Source organism: Prionailurus bengalensis, chromosome D3 (assembly GCF_016509475.1).
Source record: "Prionailurus bengalensis isolate Pbe53 chromosome D3, Fcat_Pben_1.1_paternal_pri, whole genome shotgun sequence".
NCBI lineage: Eukaryota > Metazoa > Chordata > Mammalia > Carnivora > Felidae > Prionailurus > Prionailurus bengalensis.
In genome coordinates, this window is record NC_057356.1 from 75426390 (window position 1) to 75449645 (window position 23256).

At 35.8% G+C, this 23256-nt stretch overlaps 1 protein-coding gene across 9 annotated transcripts in view; it reads left to right on the plus strand.

Annotated features, from left to right (window-relative positions):
* The window catches only part of WDR7 (WD repeat domain 7), a 360496-nt gene that overhangs the window by 42777 nt on the left and 294463 nt on the right, over positions 1–23256 (plus strand). For all 9 annotated transcript variants that reach the window (XM_043558949.1, XM_043558946.1, XM_043558954.1 and 6 more), the window contains 5 exons: positions 1307–1452; positions 1778–1880; positions 4711–4843; positions 5092–5340; positions 6135–6355. In XM_043558949.1, the coding sequence (XP_043414884.1) occupies positions 1307–1452; positions 1778–1880; positions 4711–4843; positions 5092–5340; positions 6135–6355 (852 nt within the window). The remainder of the gene's footprint in view (positions 1–1306; positions 1453–1777; positions 1881–4710; positions 4844–5091; positions 5341–6134; positions 6356–23256) is intronic.

A 23256-nucleotide genomic window follows, 5' to 3' on the forward strand; every position in this document is an offset into this window, starting at 1 on the left:
TGACATGTTCTAAAGGGCTCTTCATAAGCTAAGCTTTAAAAATTTTTTATTTCATTATCCCTAATATTTGTATAGTTTTACTTTATATACCTTTGAATATTCAATTTGGAATTTATTTTGTATAAATTGTAAGATGTAGATCCAATTCATTTTTATTCCTGATGGGCCCCCAGTTCCTGATGCCATTTGTTGAATAATTTATTTTTCTATTGTGATGCTTTTATAATATATACTCTGTTCCTGTAATTACTGGAATCTGTTTCTGAACTTGTTAGTTTTTCTGTTTATGCATCAGTACGATATTGTTTTATTTTCTGTAGCTTTATAATTTGCTTTAATAGATAATAAGGCTGGAGGGTGGTCTCCAGTCTTTCTTGGACTTGGCTATTCTTGTAGTGTTAATGTTATAAATGATAAATATGTCCACTCTTGGTAAATTCAGCTGGGATTTTTTCAGTTTCAAGAAAGCTGTGCATGAACAATTTGATTGCTTTTTATTTAAAGAAAACTAAAATAAAAATTCTGGGCCATTGAATTACTTATTTCTCCTGGGGAAATTTTTTAGCACTGTAAAATACACTATCACCAAATATTGAAAGTGGTAGAAAAATTCTTCTAGGAATTATGAGATGAGGGTTTTAGTCCTAGCTCTGGCACTTACTAGACATGTGACCGTGAACAGGTGATGTAACCCTTGTTTGTGTCAGTTTGTTGTTTGTAAAATGGGATATAGCAATGCCTGCTTTTTTTTTTTTGTGGGACTTTTATACTTGAGGATTATTAAATAATAAAACTGAGTCCATTAACTTCCTATTTACAGCACTTCAGCACCTGGATGAAATAAAGTAAGGTAATTCCCATATTAATAAAGAGGTATTCTGATGTCTGAGTTTATCAGAAATGTTGTTACTGAACATAGAAATGAAACAGGAAACATAGCCATGCATTCTAGAGGCTGGTTCCCTATTACCTAGAATTCTTTGATGGAATGTTCCTCCCATTAGATAAACAAGGGGAAGGATTCCCTGTCCCTGTGACAGGTAGTATGTCTGCTCCACTTGTTACTCAGTGTCTGACCCCCCAGAGGCACACAGCTGGGGACCTACTTATGTTTTCTCTGCTGAAGGTGACTGTGCCCCAGGGCTCACTGACACAATGGCTTTAACTTGAGGTAGTGAACTTTACAAGGCCTGAGTTTGTTAAATACATTTCTAGAAGTTCTTGTTTTGTTTTTACTTTAAATGTCATTGTATCTTATTTAAGTGATACCAATTATATTAGATTGTGAATTTCTTGTCCCTTGTAGGTATTTGATGCTGGAGATTATTCCTTGCTGTGTTCAGGTCCTAGTGAAAACGGACAGACGTGGACTGGAGGTGACTTTGTATCAGCAGATAAAGTAATCATTTGGACTGAAAATGGACAAAGTTATATTTACAGACTACCTGCCAGGTACTCAATAAATAACAAGTTAGGACTTTAGTATAGTCTGAATTTGGGGTATAACTTGAATGTATGAAAATGTATAGAGTAAAAATAATTCAGATAACAAACTTCAGAACTTAAGTTAGATTTATAATTCCAGTTTAACGTCTAAGTACAACAATTAGGTGGATCTTTATTTAAAATAGTGTATTTTAATGACAATGACTACGTTAAATTAACTATAATTTGAAAATCCATATTTTGTCCATTGTCCAAAAATCTTCATCATATAGTATGATAAAATATTTAATGACAGTATTTTAATTGAATGTTGTAACTTTTTCATTTTCAGTTGCCTTCCAGCTAGTGATTCATTCCGCAGTGATGTAGGGAAAGCAGTTGAAAATTTAATTCCTCCCGTACAGCATAGCCTCTTGGACCGAACAGATAAAGAGGTAAAGTTCTTCAGGTACCCTTTACACATGATAGTGACATTGAGAATGTTTGACAACTACATTTATGGGTGTCTTTTGGTAGCTAAGTGTTTGAAAGATTGAGGGCACTGTGTTAAATGTTGGAAAACATTTCAACATGGTCAATGGTGAGCACAATCTTGAAATTTGTGTATCTTAATCATATAACATGCTTATAGTATTCACCTTTCTCTAAGAATACAGACGATCTTATGCTGACTACATATCGGAAATGACTTTTTGATAAAATTTATATTGGTGGTACCAACTTATTTTATGCTGTCATGTAATTGTAAACTTAGTGACAGATGTAATTTTAGGAGGACTAAGATCATTGTGGAATACTGCTGATTAGTAATAGTTCCTTACTTGAATAGGCATTGCTGTCTCTCCCCAAAATCATACAGTGATTTAAATTATTAGGCATTAGAATTAAAGAATGAGGGGTGCCTGGGTGGCTCAGTCAGTTAAGTGGCTGACTTTGGCTCAGGTCATGATCTCGTGGTTTGAAGGCTCATGAATTTGAGCCCTGCGTCAGGCTCTGTGCTGACAGCTCAGAGCCTGGAGCCTGCTTCCGATTCTGTGTCTCCCTTCTCTCTGCCCGTCCCCTGCTTACGTTCTCTCTCTCTCTCTCCCTTTCTCTCTCTCTCTCTCAAAAATAAATAAACATTTAAAAAAATTTAGAATTAAAGATTTTGTTTCTCTATAAAAACCAAAATTTATTATGATTTCTAAAAACCTACTTACCAATTTAGAATTGAAATGCAATGGCACTTAGTACTAGGTTTTTATCTCCAGATGTTTTGAGCATTAAGGATGAAGATCTGGTTTTAGAAATAAAGTTTCCTTTACTTGTATTCTGGGTTTCCACAGCTTTTCATTTTGAACATTTTGTTCCATTTTTATGTGAAGGTATGGTGAGGGGAAGGGAATTTTTTTCTTAATATTTTGAATTTATGGAATTTATACATCTTTGTACAGTTAAGATGCTCCATATCTTGTCCTTTATTCTCCTAACTTAAACTCCTACTTACTGCTCTCCAGCCAGTCACTTTCAGGTAAACTAGGGGATAATGACTTGCATAAAAAACATACATAAAACAGAACAACCACATTATATTTTTAAAATATCAGCCTAATATTTTTTTTTTTTTAATTTTTTTTTAACGTTTATTTATTTTTGAGACAGAAAGAGAAAGAGCATGAACAGGGCAGGAGCAGAGAGAGAGGGAGACACAGAATCTGAAACAGGCTCCAGGCTCTGAGCTGTCAGCACAGAGCCCGACACGGGGCTCAAACCCACGGACCGTGAGATCATGACCTGAGCCGAAGTCGGACGCTTAACCGACCAAGCCACCCAGGCACCCCTCAGCCTAATATGTTTAAGTTAAGATACGTGTATTATATGATGGGAGATACACTGTGGTATATGGAATATTGGTTATATAGGTGCTGTAGCAACTTCTCCATATTTGGTATATTTTTTTATAAATGACAACATTTAGTAATTTCCAGACTTCAAGTTAAATCACATTATTGATTATGCTTAATATATGTAGTTTCAATAGGCTCGTGCTTTTTTTAGGAAAGAACTAATACAAAATACAGTAACTATTTGTTAACTATAACTGTCAGAACTGAAGTTTATTTTTTTACTGCTTTTCAGGATACGATTCTATGCTTTAATATTCAAGTGTTTATGAATTGATCATCTTAATTTTAATTTTAGGAATCCACCACTCTTTAGTATTTTCATATAAGTGATAATCACTGAAGGCACAAGATCTTAAGCAGAAAAATAATCTGTTTTTAAAATAAAAGTGTACCCAAGAGCCTAATGAGTGGTTTTTGTTCCTAGTAATTTATAGCTAACATATTGAGCTAGGCTCAACTTGATTACATAAATGTGACCAAGTAAAATGTCATGCTATTAGTTGAAAATACACTGCTTAAAAAAATGGAGTCCTCTACTTGTGAAATCTTGGTAGTTTAATTTTGTTGCTATTCTTAGTGACTAATCAGGAATGAACAAAAAGCTAGGATTACAGAGTTCTCCTTTTTTGGCCTTTAAGGTGGACACTTCTTTTTGGTAAAGAGTGATATATCTTTGTATTAATTATTTAATAACAGTTAAAAAAATTGCATTGCGGGGTGCCTGAGTGGCTCAGTTGGTTAAGCGTCCGACTTCGGCTCAGGTCATGATCTCACGGTTCATGAGTTCGAGCGCCGCGTCGGGCTCTGGGCTGACAGCTCGGAGCCTGGAGCCCGCTTCAGATTCTGTGCTCCCTCTGTCTGCCCCTCCGCTGCTTGCACTCTGTGTCTTGTATTGTCTCAAAAATAAATGGACCTTAAAAAAATTAAAAAAAAAATTGCATTGCCGTGGTGAGTAATCAGTTTTTCTAAAGCAGAGAAAAAGAATAATAGAGAAAGACTATAAATGTCCTTTTCATTTCTTTTCATATTTGTATTTACTGGATTTGAATATTAGCTGACAGGTAATTAATGCTATAAAATTACACTAAAATATTGTTGAAGACTCCTGCTATAAACACTTTTTATTGATTTATTTTTTTTTTACCCTGGTACTGAGGCAAAGTACTTAACATCCTTAACTGAAAAAATGTTAATAAGTGAAATATTTTCATTAAAAAGACAGCTAAGGGGTGCCTGGCTGGCTTAGTCAGTAGAGCATGTGACTCTTGATCTCAGGGGATCGTGAGTTCAAGCCTCAGTTGGGGCGTAGAGATTAATTTAAAGAAACAACAACAAAACAGCCAAAAATATTTGAACTTTTTTTTTTTTTTTTTGACAGTTACTAATTTGTCCTCCGGTTACTCGGTTCTTCTATGGATGCAGGGAACACATCCATAAACTCTTAATTCAAGGTGATTCTTCAGGAAGATTGAATATTTGGAACATATCAGACACACCTGATAAACAGGAAGGTAAGGAAGGTAGTAATAAATCATGTGCAGCAACTTCGTAATTCTTTTAATTTAGCAACATAAATATCAAGCATAATAAATTCATAATGTACATGTCATTTTATCCTTCGAATTATAGTTTGTGACAGTTATCATTCTTCGATATATATTACTGAATCAACTGTAAGTACTTTTATTTTACTATGTTTAATTTTTTTCTAACATGAACAAATTTTTTTCTTTTTAAATACAAAACAAAACCTCCACAGAGCTGAAAATGACAACCTCTATTAGCTTGCAAGAAGCATTTGATAAACTGAATCCTTGTCCTGCTGGAATTATAGATCAGCTGAGCGTGATTCCCAATAGTAGTGAACCTCTTAAAGTCACCGCAAGCGTGTACATCCCGGCTCACGGACGACTCGTCTGTGGCCGTGAGGACGGAAGCATCATTATTGTGCCCGCCACCCAGACGGCCATCGTGCAGTTGCTGCAAGGGGAACACATGCTCCGCCGAGGTATACTGACCGTCTGCCACCGTCTAAAGTGTGTGCAGGGCCCTGTGCTGCCCGTGTTTGCGCTCTTTGTTTGTGACAAGTGCAGTGAATCCACGTAGTCGTTAGCATGCCAGGACTTGGCAGAATTTACTGTGCATGTAACAAGTACTTGGTACCTGTTTTTGGGGTACATACCACGTGATAACTGTGCATAAAGAGGCATCTGATTTTCTCTCTTTGGTATGTGTTAGTAGTTTCGTTTATTATCAGTTATCTCTATGGTTGACTAAACACCATATCATCAGTAATGCTGGTAATCTTTTAGAACAGTGCTGTCCAGTAGAAATATGTATGTATAACAATATGTGATTTTCTATATCCGCATTAATAGAGTAAAAGAGAAGCAGATGAAATTCATTTTCATAGTCTGTTTTATTTAACCCAATATGGCAGAACTATTTTCATCTCAACTTGTAAAATTGAAGTTTCAATTTTACAATATAAAATCAATTGTAATTAATATAAAGAATTACTAATGAGATATTTTACATTACTTTTGTGCTGAATCTCTGAAATCTCATGTGCATTTTACACTTACAGCACATGTGAATCCAGACTAGCTATGTTTCAAGCGCTCCGTAGTCTCCTGTGGCTCAGAGCTACTGTATCGGACAGAGCAGTTTTTGACGATAAAATTAGAAGTTTTTTTCTATGATCAAATGTATAGGTATTCTGACGAGTCATATTTGCTTTTATTTGTTGAAACTTTGTAAGACTTTGATTTTCCCATTTTAAATCCAAAACCTCATTCACAGGTTGGCCACCTCACAGAACACTCCGTGGTCATCGGAACAAAGTCACATGTTTGCTATATCCTCATCAGGTCTCAGCTCGTTATGATCAAAGATACCTGATATCTGGAGGTGTGGATTTTTCAGTCATAATTTGGGACATATTTTCTGGAGAAATGAAGCACATCTTCTGTGTGCATGGTGGCGAGATTACTCAACTTCTAGTTCCACCTGAAAACTGTAGTGTAAGTTGATCATAAAAGATTATTTTATTTGTGGTAGTGCTGAATTCTGTTGCTCTCAGGCATAATATAAAAAATGTGACAAGAGAATTAAAACCTTTTCAGTTTTTAAAACTAGATAATGGTAACGTATGCTATTTCAGCAGAATTGTAATTATTTACTGTTGGGCACAGAAATAGAAGATCCACATAGTGTTTTTTCCTGTTACTAGCTTCTAAATTCTAAATGGTGTGGCTTGTCTCTGAAACATAGGAGCAGTTTAGAATGTATTTATCAAAGTTCCAGTTTTCCGTTTTAAAGTAGTTTAAATATTCACAAAGATATTCTGCAATCTTATTTTCAGCCCTATCTAAGCAAGAAAGATGATGAATGTGTACTTTAGTAGAGGCAGAATACTTACCAATGCTTACTAATAGTGTTTGTTTAAGTAAACACTGTGACAAGAGAAAGTATAACGGTCACTGATAATGATTTTGGAGAATTTCGTACATACTTTTGTGGAAGCAGATTGCTTTCTTAGTGATGGGTATGTAACGATGTCAAAAACCCTAATCATTTTAGGAATGTGAGGCTTTAGGAGGGAAATTTAGGGCTGCTAAGTAACAGACCCACGTTTTTTTACCCACAGTTTCTTTCAGTGTGTGTTAATCATGAACTTTTTCTTGTGATTAGCCACCATTGTGTGCATTGTCACCATCCCCCAACATTCACCTGTGTGCGGACGCGCAGACGCGCACTGTTGTCTCACACAGATTCCGTGTTCACTGAAACCCACTCAGCTTCACCAGTTACCATCTTTCTGAACGGGAGAACATTTTGCTTGTGTATCTGATGCAGTGTTCACGAGGTGTCTCATTTCAAAACCTACGAAATTTTCCTTGGCCTTTCTGCTTACTTACTTACTTCCCCTTCCGAACAGTGTATTTTATCTGCTGTGTTCTGCCAGAGCTAGAATTTGTCTGATTTGATGTTGGCGGTGGTGTTGGCAGACTTAGTGCCCATTATCCTTTTTTTTTTTTTTCTGCCAGACTTGAAAATTCAGGTTCTTAATCCTTCTCTTCTTTCTTTTTTAATCCTGCCTCTTTTCCTTTCTCTCCAGTGGGATTAATGTTAGTTTCTTATCTCCATCACTGTGAACAATTGCTGTGTGTTTATTTAAGCAACCAGTCTTATGTCTATTTCAGTGAAATAGATACCATTGTAATTGCACTTGTGATTTTTAGTGCTGTTACAATCCCATTCTAAGCCTTATTTTACAGTAGGTATTCCCTATGGTGAAACATGAGAATTTTTTCATCCCTGACTGCAAATTTGGTGAAATATCTAATTTTTTGATCCTGAAATTGATTATTTAGATTATACCAGTTTAGAACAACCATTCCCGATTTGGCAGTTTCTTGTTTTTGTAAGAAAACATTAAAAATATTAGAGAAATAGGTATCTGATTTATTTATTTTTGTACATTTTTATTTATTTGTTTGAGAGAGAGAGAGCAAGGGAGGAGGGGCAGAGAGAGAGGGAGACAGAATCCCAAGCAGGCTCTGTGCTGCCAACACAGAGCTCAACACGGGGCTCAAACTCACAAACTTCGAGATCATGACCTGAGCAGAAATGAGTAATCTGACGCTTAGCCGCCTGAGCCACCCAGGCGCCCCGAGAAATATGTATTTTAAATTATAAATATTGAAAGTTAAGTTGGGAGTGGTTTACATGAGATCATGTTTTCTGTTTGAATCTACATAAATTTGTATGTGTTTTAGCTTGTATGAGAGCATACTCTGGTTTCTTTTTTTAAAAACTTCAAGTGGATATTTAATACAATAAATTTGTTTTGACCAGTTGCATTTGGAAATGTTTTTAGTGAGTAAAGAGCTACCTGTAGACACATGCAACTACATAGGGAACAGACTTCTTATTAGGTGGGGCCGGCCCACGGTGCTAGTGGACTGGGTGATATGGGAGGCACAGACACGGACCAGGAATTCTGGCACTTGGAAAATAACGTGTGATTTACAATTTACTTATAGCCTTAACGATAGAGATTCTCTTGTTTTTAATTGACTTTCAGAAGTACCATTAAGACAAACTTGCTTTTAGCTTTGTGATAATTTAACAAGTTGTGACTGCCTGGTTAATAAGCTGTCCATTTAGCCGGTGGTTAGGGGCATTACCTAATGTGTTTGAAGATCAAAGGGCCTAAATGATTAATAAATAAGTTAAGAATTTGATATTTGCTAAATGTTTGTCAAATGACTGTCTTGCTAAGTTTAGAGCTAGTGACATCAGATGACGGTTCCAATGCTTGGGTTGTCCCTCTCATAAATTTATCTGGTGTCACGTTCTTTAGCAGAAAATATTTGGTAGTTGGGAGATTTTAAATATTTATTAAGTGTAATGATTAAAGATAAATATTGAAAAGTTTGTCATCTGCTTTTTGGATTAGAATAGACTTTTGGTTTTTATCTTAGGTAGATTCAGAAAGTTGAGTTTTGACTTCTTGCATTTTTTTTTTTTTACAGGAAAAGATGTTCTAAAACAGAGGAATATGAATTGTGTTTTAAAATTTACTTAAATTATAATCAAGAACGTATAAGGTTGATGATTTTTCCTTTATTTTGTATTCATTTCATGTTTACCAAGATATAGAAGGTTTTGAGTACTAAGCAAATCATTGTCTCTTAGCTTCCGTAGACAGCAAAGAAAGAATGAAATCCTACCTGCTAGGTAGAAAAGATACTGCAGCTAGAGATGAGCTCTGAGGACAGACTGTACCCTTCACAACTCCACATACATTTCTCAGGGGACAAATGACACGTACTTACATTCCTGCTGTCTAGGTATTTGTCATCCTTTCTTGTCCCAGTCCATCATTTTTATGCTATTTTAGCATCTTTGTACCAAAAAACCTTTCCATATTCTTAATATAAATTAACATTAATTTAGTGCCAGGCTAAGTGGTTCTATATACTTTATTTTTGATAAACAACTCATGTATTCTTTTATTAATGGGAGTTTTAATTATTTAAAAATTTGACATGTTCAGGGATGCCTGGACTTGCACAGGTCATGATCTCATGGTTCGTGAATTCAAGCCCCGCACTGGGTTCTGAATATGAAATGTCAAAGTAATTCAGGATTGTGCAGTGCTAAAGGCTTATTGAGAACAATTCAGAAAGTTGTTGGGGGTGGTATTACTATCTGCCAAGTAATGTACAGGCTGTAGGCTGTGAGCTGTCAGCACAGAGCCTGATGCAGGGCTCGAACTCAAGATCCGCGAAATCATGACCTGAGCTGAAGTTGGATGCTTAACTGACCGAGTCACCCAGGTGCCCCCTGCCAAGTAATGTGTTTACGTGTTCCCAGAAGTACAACCTTGCATTTTAGGAGGGGGATCAGGCACGTGTTAAGTAAGGCTTCTACAAGGCCTACTATATATGGTAAAGGAGAAATACTACAAAATGCTGTAAAGGAAAGGGAGGGGCATATTCTAGGGACTCCAAAAAGAAACAACGAGCTTTGGTAGACCACTCAAAAAATGGTGTGAGCTTTGTGTATCAACTTTGGGGTGAATGTTGAAACTTGTAGTTTTGAAATTTCTAATACTAGGTTATTTGCCATTTCTGTTTCTTCTTAAGATTATGGAATGTAAAGGGAAAAACTTCAGTTTGAGGTTGCTGTTTTTCTGTTTGGTGGTTTGATTTCTTGATGAAACAAAATGTACCCTCTATACAGATGAGTGATACATGTACACACATGTGCATGAAACCTACATGTGAAAGATACATATACATGTGCCCTACCTATGTGCAAAAGGTGCACATACATGTGCTGTGTATATGAAAGATACATGTATATTTATATGAAAGATACACCTGGAAGAAAACTGAAGGAAAACTACTAAAATAGTATTTGAATCATACAGCATAGCATAACATTCTGTACCATTTTTGTCATTCCAAGCTGTGTTTATTGTTTTTAAAAGAGTGTTTTTTATCTTGTATGTTGCTTTTCAAGTGTTAGAGTTCTGAGGCAGTTTTAATAGGATTCAAATTTAAAGTGGAACCTTTATATTATCATTATTTTTTGGAACCTTTATATTATTATTAGATTAGATTGCCACTTTAATACTCATATAGAACACTTTTAAAAAAGCTTGTAAAAACAGGCTTGCTACAGTTTTGAATTTTTTAATTTTAACTTTTCATCTGCATTGAGAATATTACTGTAGTGTCTTAAAATATTTTACAAGTGGATATATAAAATGCAAAAAGTATTACAGCTTATTAATGAAAAACAAGTCTCCTTTCCCTCCTGTTCTCCAGCTGTGTGGTTCCCTTAACTCTGAGTGCAATATCTTACAGTCCTTCAGAGATTTTCAGTACTAGAGTGTTTTAATATTTTAGAACGCTAGCATTTTAGCTTAGTCTTATTTTAATAACTGAGAAATTTAAGCAACAGAGCAGTTAGAGATAGACGGCTCCGCATATTTGGATAGCTGTCAGAGGTGGGTGAATTTCCAAAATCTGAACTGTAGGCTAGGGGAGGCCAAAGAGTGCACCAAATCCCTGGGGGAGTTGGGGAGTTGGAGGAAGAGAGCTCTTGAAAGGGGGGACAGATGTTCTTCGGGCTTCTGAAATCCTACAGCAGGATACCTGCTCTAAGTCTCTCGTATTAGGATTAGTAGTTAATAGTTGATAATGATCTGACTTCTTCTTCCCTTTCTTCCCTGCCACCTTCCGTCTTACTCATCATTCTTTTTTTTTTCTTTTTTTTTTTTTACCTTAGCTTCCAGTGTAAAGGATCCCACTCTCCAAGACCCAGGAACATTTTCTTTTATGTCCACGTATTTTAATTTCAGAGAAAAAAAACCCCAGACTTTGAACAAAAGACTAAGAAAATAATTTTAAAATGTCAGGAGTGCTTTAGAAAACATTTCCCCTCATAAACCAGACAGATACTAATGACAGGAATGAAAATGCAGAAGTGAAAAAATAACACTGGTGACCCAGTAGGATATTTCTTACCTGTAGAATGGTAGTCATGTCTTTGCATGGAGCTAGCTACCCATGTTTCCTTTGTCTGCATTTGCAGCAGGTGGCTGTGCTTAGTACAGCCTGTGACAAGGAACATGTGTGTGTGTCATACTGTTGATCCCACTTATTTACATTTAAGAAACACACAAGTGCATACTGTGTATTTATGGATACATGCATAGGTAATGAAATTATTAAAATTGAACTGGAAAGATTACCAAATTCAGATTCTGCTTTGCTTTGGGAGTGAGAGGAACACATATGGAAGGGAACCAGAGAAGTGACTTTATTAAGTATTCTGCTTTGTTTATTTTTAGTTAATATAAGTTTACTATTTTCCTCTTCCTTTGGCACGAATGACTGGATTACCAGTTGTGTGCTGCTAGTAGAACTTTGTATTCAAAACAGAATTTTTGGAAAATGTTTCAAAATAAATGTAGTACCCATAATACGAATGTTTCTTTACGTGAGCTATAGGCTGACTTCTTTAAGAGATGAAAATATGATTACTTTTCATTTATTGTATCTTGATAAACTTGTCTTATCCTATAATCTCCAGAAGTATCCAGAAGGGGGCAGCATTGGTTTGCGAAAACGGGAAAGTCAGGCATCTAACCTAATTGTGCCTTCGCTTGACAATATTAAATCCCCAGCTCTTAGAGACAAATACAGTAATATGAATGGTGTATGTGACTGTATGTATGCTAGCAGGCTAATGTTCACAGCCTTTAAGAACAATTAACAAATCAGGTTTCTTTTTAGTATATTGTGTGTGTGTGTGTGTTTTTAACGTACTGGAAGCTTTTGTTTGCATTAGCTCTTATCTCACCTTTTTGAATTTCGGCTTTTGTTATTAATTTAATTTGCATGTTACATTTATAAAGCAGTATTTATTATTATGACATAGTCTCTGAAGCCAAGCAGAGTAAACGTTGGTAATACAAATGAAACAAAAGCAGGAGGCAGAACTAACGTTTTCCTAAAATATATCACAATGTACATAATGTTCTGTAACAGTCCTTTTTTCCTTTACATTTAATTTTCTTGGAATTTGAGACCATTTTCATATGTTTTTATGCGTTCAGCACTGTCTTTTTGAAATTAATTATTATTTTTTTAAATTAAATAATACATTGTTAGTTACAGAGAACACAAATATTTTCTTTTTTTTTTTTAAATTTTTTTTTTCAACGTTTATTTTATTTTTGGGACAGAGAGACAGAGCATGAACGGGGGAGGGGCAGAGAGAGAGGGAGACACAGAATCGGAAACAGGCTCCAGGCTCTGAGCCATCAGCCCAGAGCCTGATGCGGGGCTCGAACTCACGGACCGCGAGATCGTGACCTGGCTGAAGTCGGACGCTTAACCGACTGCGCCACCCAGGCGCCCCGAACACAAATATTTTCTAAAGATATTCTGGTCATCTTTCTGTCTCACTAAATACATTCCAACATCATTTTTAATATTTGGTAATTTATCAGAAATTTTAGGATGTTGCTTTAAGATTTTTTTCTTGTCAACAGTGAGAATACAAATTAGTGTAGCTAAATATTTTTGCACATCTGAAACGATTGCTTAAGATAAATTTGTAGATATAGAATTTCTGTATGAAAGGGCATATTGATTTCTTAAAGCCTTTTGACTAGGTATTGCCAAATTATCCCTTAAAAGCTTAGAGATAGGTTTATACCACCTATTTACCCTCATAATTCTCCATCATCCTTATAGTCTTTGAAGACTTGCTAATATTCAGGCTTTTAAGTAGTTGTATGCAGAGTATGTATAAGTGCATAGCACCCATTCTCATTCTGAAAGGGCAAACGCATTAATATATCAATACCGTATTGGCTATCCGTTCTGATTGGCGTATATTCTATTCTTTATAATAGCGTTTTCCAATTTTTTACTACTATCATATTATTTTATTCAAGACAATTAATTTTTCCTGCTCTGAATATTTATGTGTTCAAATATCATAACGCACCCTATCTCTTGTGTAGGAAGCTGAGACAATCCAGTAATATACCAAAAGACTGTCAGTGAGTGGTCCCTTCGATATTAATGAGAAGATTGCATCCCTCTGTTCAGGCTACACTTATATTGTGCCAGACATTTAAAAAATTTAGATATTCTTTTATCTCAGAAAGGCTTTTTTAAGATCTTAAGTCATATCTTTGGAAGTAAATAAGATTACATTGGGCATGAAGTTTAGTTTTAATAACAGAAGTGATTTGGTGCTAAACTTTGTGAATAAAGTGGGTGATTAATTTCACCGTTTATTTTGAGCTGAAGAGATAGTGTGACCTAAAGACTAATTTTTCTTGAGTAACCTAATCATAAAGCAATTTTAAAATGAGTTAAAATTTATCTTAAAATGGTGGAGATTGTTAGAAAATAATAATGACTTTTGAAGGTGACTGTTCAGTTAAGTGCAATGTATTTTTGAATAGTCATTCGTTCAGCAAATATCTGAGTGCCAACCATATTCCAGGTGCCTTCAAGAGCCAGGTATATAGTAGTCGATAAGATATAGTCCCTATTTTATAGAGCTTCATCCTATGAGGGAGCCAGACTAGAAGACAGGCAGTTATAAGGCAACAGAATAAACGTTGTGAAGTACCCTTGTAGGACTTCCCTGAGTACGAGTCTCCCAGAGAGGCCCTAGAATGGGCACTTAGTAGTCCAGCTGTGGGTGGTTTTGAAAGACTTTCAGGAAGGGTGATCTGTGTAGTATTGGAATGTGTTAGCTTTACGGGTGTGTGTAAAACCATACGTGGTGCCCGAATGACCTCTGTTTACAGATGTACTTGGTATGTTGTGTGTATGTTCTATGGAGGAGTCTGCAGCCGTTAAGTTGTTTTTACTAGTACCTGATGGCTCTATCTATGGCAGGTGCTGGTAGGAACTTGCTATATTTGTGCATTACTTTGAAAATAATGACCAAGAGATCAGAGTAGTATATTTTTTTGATGTTTATTTATTTTGAGAAAAAGCGCGTGTGTGCACAAGTGCGCTCCAGAGTGGGGCAGGGGCGGGCGAGGGGCAGGGAGAGAGGAAGAGATAGAATCCCAAGCAGGCTCTGTGCTGTCAATGCAGAGCCTGAGGCAGGGGGCTGGATCCCACAAACCATGAGATCGTGACCTGAGCCGAAATCAAGAGATGGACGGTTAACCGACAGAGCCAGCCAGACACCCCCAGAGTAACGGTCTTGGATGTGCTGCAAGCCGGTTAGTTGTCTGTAAGACCATTTTGACACTTTTTTTTAAGTTTGTTTATTTTGAGAAAGAAAGCACAAATGGGGGTGGGGGTGGGGTAGAGATACATGGAGAGAGAGAGAAGGGGGTAGGGAGAATCCCCAAGCAGGCTCCATGCTGTCAGTGCAGAGCCTTATGCAGGTTCAAACTCACGAATATGAGATCATGAACTGAGCCAAAGTCGGACGTTTACCCCACTGAGCCACCCAGGTGCCCCCATTTTGGCGCTTTATTTTACTCTACTTAGGAAGGGTATTTGGAAGAAACAAGATAATAAAATATGAAACTGTCCTGAAAAGTATTCACGATGTTTTTCCAAGGAAAGATTGGACAACAGAATGAAGTGTAATGAAATGGAATGATGTGAGATTAGAAAGGAAGAATGTATTTCAAAAATAACAAAAAATTCCAGTTAGTGTATGATAATTTTTTTTAAAGTCAGAATTAGCTTTGGTGAATTAGACCACCTCCAATTGGTGGTCTAATTGAACACCAATTAGACATTGGTGAAGACTTTCCAAAAGGAGGTGGAGAAAACTTTCTGCTGTCGGCATGTGGAACCTAAAACCGTGAACCGCTGGTTGGTCATGTCAGTGAGAACAGGGCCTTTAGAACCAAACGAACCTGGATCTGTATCTTCATTCTGGGGTGACTTCAGCAGATTACTTCACATTTTGGAGCTCTAGCAACACTTTCTAGCAACTTAACGGCTGCTGTAAAGTGTTAAAGTTGGGAGGTAATGCTTGGCCTATGATAGGAGCTCATTAAATCATTATTATTGTTTTTTTATTTGTATTTTCAGTTATCTGCATTCTCATTTGGGTGATAAAGGCCTAAATCTGGGGAACATACTCATTCATTTCCAGTTTGGAGATGACTTTATTATAGATTTTTGTTCCTATAGCAGGAACTACTTTTAATTTCCTTGTTTCCCAACTATGGCCAGGTGCTTTTAGAATCTGCCCAAATTAGGGATGAGTTCCCTTTGTCTCCCTAACTGCATCTTTTTATTGCATGAGACAGAAGTTTCAGGATGTCAAAAGACAGCAACAAATTCCCTAGAAATTGTAGTCTTAAGTGTTGTGCTTTGCCTGCTCACTGCTTGAACATTGGCGTTTTCAACTGTCTGAAAGGCCCCAACTGTGTCATTAATGGAAATTTGTGGGCAGATTACAGAAGGGTATGACTGTTACCTTTGCAAAGCCTTTGGTAGCATGACCCCACACGATCAAGGGGGGAGTTTGACCCTACTTACTGCTTTTCTTAGGCATAAATTCTTGGCGAGGCACAACTTTCTTGCCTACTTGTGGACACTGAAGGTTAGGTTTCTCCAGTGTTCTTTGATAAAAAGCCAGCCAGCATTCTTACTAAACAAAGAAGTATTTTTAGCATATATGTTCTAGTAGTTTACTGCTGGGCAATATACATATTATTTTGGTATTCCAGTTGGAAAAATGAAGCCAGAATCTATTTTAACCCACTTATTTCCATGAGAAGGGAAAAAAGATGTTTCCTAGTTATGTCAGAGGTATGTAAATTTGATGTTTATTTCCTGTTAAGGATACAGGGATGATTGGGATGAATAGGTTGAGGCCAAGTGGGCAGATTTAAAGTTACCAGGTCAGATAGATAGTGCCTTAAAGTCACCTTTCTAAGTGAGGCATCGGAAAATAGAAGGGCAGGACCAGTAGTCACTTGGAGTCATAATTCAGTGCACTCTGAGAAAGAGGACCATTTGTGACCAAAGACTTTAGATCTTGAGTGTGTGTAACCCAAGGTTTGGGTGTGGTTTTGGGCAATAAGTGGACACAGCTGACTGGGGTGCAGAAGGGGAAAAGAGCAGCACTTTTGAGTTCTTTAAAAAAAACTTTGATGATTTTCAGTCTCTGCAGAGTTGACTGTCTCAGTCTCTAAGACTTTAATTTCAGTGAGTGAAATTAAAGAAAGCATTTTACTGTTTTAAAGACATGAAGTGAAAAGTTATAAAGTAAATTCAATGGAAAAGCAGTGTGAGGAAATATTCAGGAACAGTGAAAGGTGGTCATTGAGCTGTTGGATTGAATACTTTTATTGACTTGTATTGTTAAAAGGGCTAAGAACTTAATTAATTTTAAGGTAATTGAATGGTACTGATGATTATGCAGGTAGAACTATTCAGATTAAATGAAAGCAGAGATATTAATAAACATCTTCATATTTCCTGGCGAATGCCTACATATTGGCAATTCCAAAAAATAAATATAACTCCATTTTAAAAGACAGAATTTATGGTGTATAATGAGATAATAATAATGGTAAAAATAGTTTTAACTATTATCTTTTGTATGCGTGATATGTTAGTCACTGTGCTAGTTTCTTTGTGTACGTTTCATTTAACTCACACAGTAATTCGGTGAGGTGTGGTTATTACTGTTGGTCACATTATACAGAGAAATGAGATTCAGAGAGGTTAAATAACATCCCCAAGTCACACAGTTAGCAAGTGGCCAAGCTGGAATTTGGTCCTAAGTAGTCTGACTTGAAGGCTGACTTGAATGTATGCACCATGCACACTGCCTCCCAGTAGATGTAATTGTGAATTTAAAAATAATTGTATTTCTCTAATTTTTTACTATGTTTTTGCTATTGATTTACATAAATATATAATTTTGATGCATACTTAATTGTAAAGTGCTAATTTATTGAATATCATTCACTATAGAACAAAATACAGCCATTCTCTTGAATTCCTGTATTTCCAGTTTTCCTTCAGAGAACTATGCATTGCTCAATTCTCTTCTAATTTCCCTTTTAGTTTTTATCTTTGATTATTCAGCTTTGGAGTTTTTTAGTTTTAACCATCCCCTCTTTTACCTTCTCTTACTTATAACACATTATTTGCTATAATTTTTAACTGCAAGTTTATAAGTTTAATGGATACACACTGTTAAATTGTTTGAAAAAAGAGGTAGCTAAGAAGGTAAAAGGTCACCTGTTATCCCTCTAACTATAAGAGAACCATAATTAACATTTGGATGTCTTTTCCCGTAGGCTTTTAAAATCCACTTACTGTATACTCGTGATTATATTGTAGGTATGGTTATCTGAGCCCACGGCATCTTCATTTAATATCCTAACAAATACTTTTCCAAGTTATACTTGCTTATGAAAGTAATTTTTAGTGCTTGTAGAACATTACCTTATGTGAGCATACCTTATTTACTTAGCAGTTCTCCTACTTTGGATATGTAGTTTGTTCCTAATTTAAACTCTTGCATTATACAATACGATATTGACTATCTTTTAAAATTTGTTAAAATTTATGATTACTCCCTTGGCTAGCTATTATGAATTTTTTTAAGATTAGAACCTCAGAATTTTTGTGTAGTAGGTATTAACGTTTTTAAGGCTACTGAGGTGTAGTAGCAAATTATTTTCTATCCTCAGTGCCTATTTCCTTGTCACTTGCCAGCACAAGATGTTTTTATCTTGCCTTAGTTTCCACATCTGTGAAGTGGAAATAATAATTATACCTACCTCAGAGGGTTGTGAGACTATAATGAATTACAGCATTTAGAATTTAGCGTTGTGTTTAGAATAATACCTAGCACAAAGTTAGAACCCAGTAAAGGTTGGCTGTTTGCTATCACAATTTCTTAAATGTTTAGGCTACATTGGTAGGTGTTTGAATTTGCATTTCTTTATTTACTAGAGATATTGAAATTTTTCTATGAAGATTTTCACGATTTTTTTGAGACATGTTTCATCCTTTGCTTATTTGTTTTTCTTGGGGATTTTCAGGCTTGTATGAATCCTTAACTTAATTGCAATTTTAGGCTTATGTGCTTTCTATTGTTATTGAAATTCCCTCCTGTTCTAACGCAATCTTTCCTTTTTCTGTGTAGCTTTTTTCATATTTCGGAAGTTTGGAATCTTCCTCCACCCAGAAATTTGATGAAATTTGATTAAAAACCAGTGGCTGGATTAAGAGCAAACATCAGATACTTTAGCGGAAATTTGTTTATGTTTGTGGGGTGAGGAGAGGATAAAAATCATCTGTTCTTAACTAATAACTTTTCTCAATGTCATTTATTAATTTTTTTCTCTGATAGGCAATATCTTCTTAGTCTTACATTAAATTCTTCATATTTTTTTTGCTGTTTAATTAATAAAGAAGCAGATGACGAAAGGTGGAATTCTGATTAGCTCAGTATTTCTTTATTATCTTTTGTATATAGTGAATGAATGAAGATGTTAAAACTTGTTTTCTATAAGTCTTATTTTCATATAGAACATTACCAATTAGATGGTCAGTCAGTGTTTTGGTCGGACTACATGGTCTTATTTTCTAAAACAGCTATCAAAGAAAAACCTTCTAGCTTTTCTTTTCCCCCTTAAAAAAAAAAAAAAAGGAAGGCTGAGCTATGGATTTCTGGAAAAAAAAATTCTTTAAGCTAGTTTCATGAACATGTGGAAATGAAATTAACATTCCTGGGCACTTTTCCACTTCAGGTGGAATATTTAAAAGTGATAAATGATGCATCTTAACTGCACATTTATGTTCCATAGAAAGAGTTCTGGGAAGTACAAGAAATAATGATTAAGAGAATAGTGAGATTGATTTATGACTGAAAGAAGCTGGTCATTTATAGCTCGTCTAATGATGGGCACATTTAAAAGGAGAGACAATAGTTAGTGATCATATATTTAGAGAAGATTCAAAGAAAAAAATTGTTTGGGGGCAGTTAAGAGATTGCCCCTTAAATGATATGAAGAAAAAGGAGAATTTAATTTAGAAAGCAAATGAGCAAAAGTAGGAAAAATGTATGTATGTCATTTATACTGGGAGCTATTGGAAAACAGAATCATCTCCTCAGAGAGCTGGTGGAAGGGATAAACTAGCTGTCTCTAATTTCTGTAATTCATGGCAGATGTTTAGGAACAGGTTACATAAGAGGTTTCTGGGAATGGTTTAAAATGAAGTCTTGTAAAATGCATAAGGTCGGGCTGGATGACCTAGGTGGCATATTCTGACTGTCCGATTCTGTGATTGTGGCTCAGCACTAATGTACCGTGAGGATTATTTACTGGCAAACTCAATGAGACTCTGTTTGGTTGAGGATCAGAATTATTTGGAAAGAAAAATGGGCTCTGGAGTGTATATGTTTTGATCAGGTATCTCCCTCCCTCTGCTTGCCCCAGTTATCTTAATATTTTCATCAAATAAAAATACGGTTTTTTATTAAATATCCTGTTGTTTATTGTTGTTAGCCTTTGTTTTCAATTAGTTTTTGATGTCATTGGTGCGTCTTTTAGGGCAGAATTAATAGTGTTTGGAACATGAGTTTGAATAATTTTTACCTATAAAGTACTGGCCTACTTGATAGGATGCTCACCCCATGCTGTACAAATTCTGTGTTCGAAACAATAAAACATTTGAAATGGTGTTTGTGAGTTGAACACTCTTTAAGTCACTTGGAAGTGGTTGCTAAAGTGTAAACTGTGAGGCAGTTAATTGGGGTAAGGGAATAAAATATTAAAGCTCTTGTTTATGCCCCCTTTTTAACCCTAAGAAGTTGAGCTTATGAACAATTACCAGGTGGAAGGACACCGGTGTCTCACGTGTTTTACACACCCAGTGGGCACATCTTACCTGGGGGAAGAGCAGAGCTGCTACCAAAAGGGACGAGGATGCTTGTTGTCTGGGTCCTCACCTGGCCACCACAGAGCCACATAGGATGGGCAGAGCAAAGGATGGAACATATTCTCAGTGAAACTTAAATATCTTTTCATCGGCTACGTTTCGGTTTAAGGCAGTGATCATTTGGTCAGTCTGGCAGGAGGGCAGCCCCACCCCATTATAATTACAGAAAATATGTATTTACATCCATAATCATTAACAGTGAAATCTTTGTAAAGGTATGTATTGTCCTTTGAGGTATTGCCTGACATTAGCAAGACATTTAAGAAGGTGTTTCCTTTCCTCTCCAATTTGTTCAAACTTGGAGTCATTCTTTTAAAACATATCTTTGGTACGTGTTTTACAATGTACATGGTATGTATATTAGTACAGAAGTACGTATATAATTTGTAAATATACATACAACGGGCATACCTTACAACGTTTTTTTTAATGAATGGGTGTGTGATCAAAAAAGGAGCCTAAATGCATGAGGTTCACATTTTTTTAGTTGTATTATTTTAATTACATAATTTAAATGTCTTCTACATTATCCCCTTAAAATGTCCTTGATGTTAAGTCACGTTCAGGTGACTTTTCCAGGTTGAAATGGAACAAAGTGAAATAGAATGGAATTAATCAAATTATAGAATCAGTCATTGTAGGTGTTGTAGATGCTTTGTAACCAAGATCTCTGGAATTTGATAATTTAGTAATAAAGGAATTGTGCTAATTCAATTCATTTGTGGGGAAGCTGGGTCTAAATCAGAGGTAGGAGTTATTATATATTCTTTAAGAAGTGCTTCTTTAATAATAATTTTGAGGACAGATAAGAAGAAACCAAGTTAATTGTGTTTTAGCAAATCTTTTAAGTGCTTTCATTTAACAGATAGCTGAGAATTATTTATCATTACTCTGCTCATTGTTTGAATTAAAATTAATACCAAAGTGGTGCTTGAGAATGGTCTTTTTTCCTTTTACATTTAAATAGGTTAGACATTTGCTTTGTTTATACCATTAATTTGTTTTCACACAGCCTGTGAAGGTAACCATCAACTCACAATTAATTAGCGGAATCAAAATTAATGAGGTTTTACTGTATTGGGCCATTTCCACTCTAGGCCAGTTTTTTTCACACGAGTTGGACTAGCATTTTTTTGAAAGAAGAAAAATTAGATTTATTTTAATCCATATTTAAAAAGCAGAGAACCATCTTTTCTTGTGAGTTAAGTACCTCTAATAACTATGCTTTCTTGGGCTTAGCAATATTGATTTTTTTGTTTTGTTTTGTTTTCAGTCTTGATTATTTTGGCTATTTCCAGACTGTTGCTTATTACAGTAAAGCTAGAGTTAACTCTTCACAGGCTTATTTTCATTTACAGGGATGGGGATAGCATTTTGTTTGTTTGTTTGTTTGTTTGTTTGTTTGGGCCAAACATGGTTTTTTTGTGGGTGGGGTATGTCCTTTGCCTACTTTCTTCATCTAGTGCACTGTTTGAAAGAGGAACAAAACTATTCTTTAAAGCATATTTATGTGAGTATATGTCTTAGAAGAGAGTGCATCAAACAGAAATGAAAATCTAGGATTTTTTGAATTACGGTTATACTTTCCCTCCAGAAAATAACATAGTCTGCTTTTTAGACACAGATCCTTTGCTCTTACTTAGTATTTGCTTTGTCCATTGTTTTTACGAACAGGACTGATAACATAATGTAGAACTTTTAGGTCTTTTCTTGAGGATGGATTACCTTTTCTTGAATTGTTGAAGTTGCCTGCATGTAAATGGAGAGGATGAAAGTTCTAACAGTGAAACTTCTCGTGGGAGTGGGTGGTGAAGGTCAGGTTCCTCGTAGGAATGGGGAAGCCTTTTCTGTTTGCAGGATGTCTGCCGTCTTCTCTCTGCTGGCTTCTAAACTACAGTAAAAGACATTTGGCAGAGAGAATGTGTAGGTCAGTGTTGTCAGGACTTCTGTGTCCCCTCAGATACTGAGATCTACCAAGAATAGATCATAACCCAAGGAACACCAAACATAGGTAAAGAACACTGATGAAGATTCACCTGTTTTTGAACAGACTTCACCCCCAATTCATGCCTCATTTTCCTTACTCTTTGAAATGGAATGACAAGAGTGTGTATGGACACCAATGAGATGACTGTGGACTTGGGGTCCAGCAAGTAGGCTGGTGAGGTATACGGTACCGGTTAAGCGATCCCTCATTTTAAAGGTGAGGAGCTCGTGAGTCAAAGTAGCAGAGTCACAAGTAGTGACGGGTGTTATGAGCACTGTGGCAGATCAGTGCCTGATTAAAGGACGCGGACAGATGAAAAGAACTGTATGGGAGGCATTCTTTTCAGTTAATCACACATAGAAGAAAAGATCACCGCAGACATTTATTTCCTATGATGAGAGAAATAAAATGACCACTTTTTGGCAGATTGATGTTGCAAAATAGTAGTGACCATTAATGTCGCCTCCGTCTCTTTTTGTAAGTTGAATGATGGATATATTTGATAAAAACAAAGTCGTTGCTAATGGTGATCTGTAGAAATGCAAAGCATCCGTTGTATTAAACTGTCTATTATCTTTGGTTAGCACTGGATGCCTGGTGGAACTCATAAATATTTTATGTGGTCTGAAATAACTGAAAATAAAGGCTTGGCGGTATGTATTTTTACCCAGTTTTAGTCTAACGTCGCCATATTTGAAGGATTTTTTTTTTTTGTAGTTTGCTACTTTATTTTGATTCATTGCTTAATTATACAGCTAATTTATGTGTGCCATAATCAACTGCCCTTCAATCCTTAATGTCTTTTTAAGAGAGAAATCATGTTTTATGTTTCAGTTGAATGCTTCTCAGGGAACACAAAATAAGTAAGTTTAACAAATGCTTGTTTAGGAAAATTCTATATGATGGTTTTTTTTTTTTTTTTTCAACGTTTATTTATTTTTTGGGG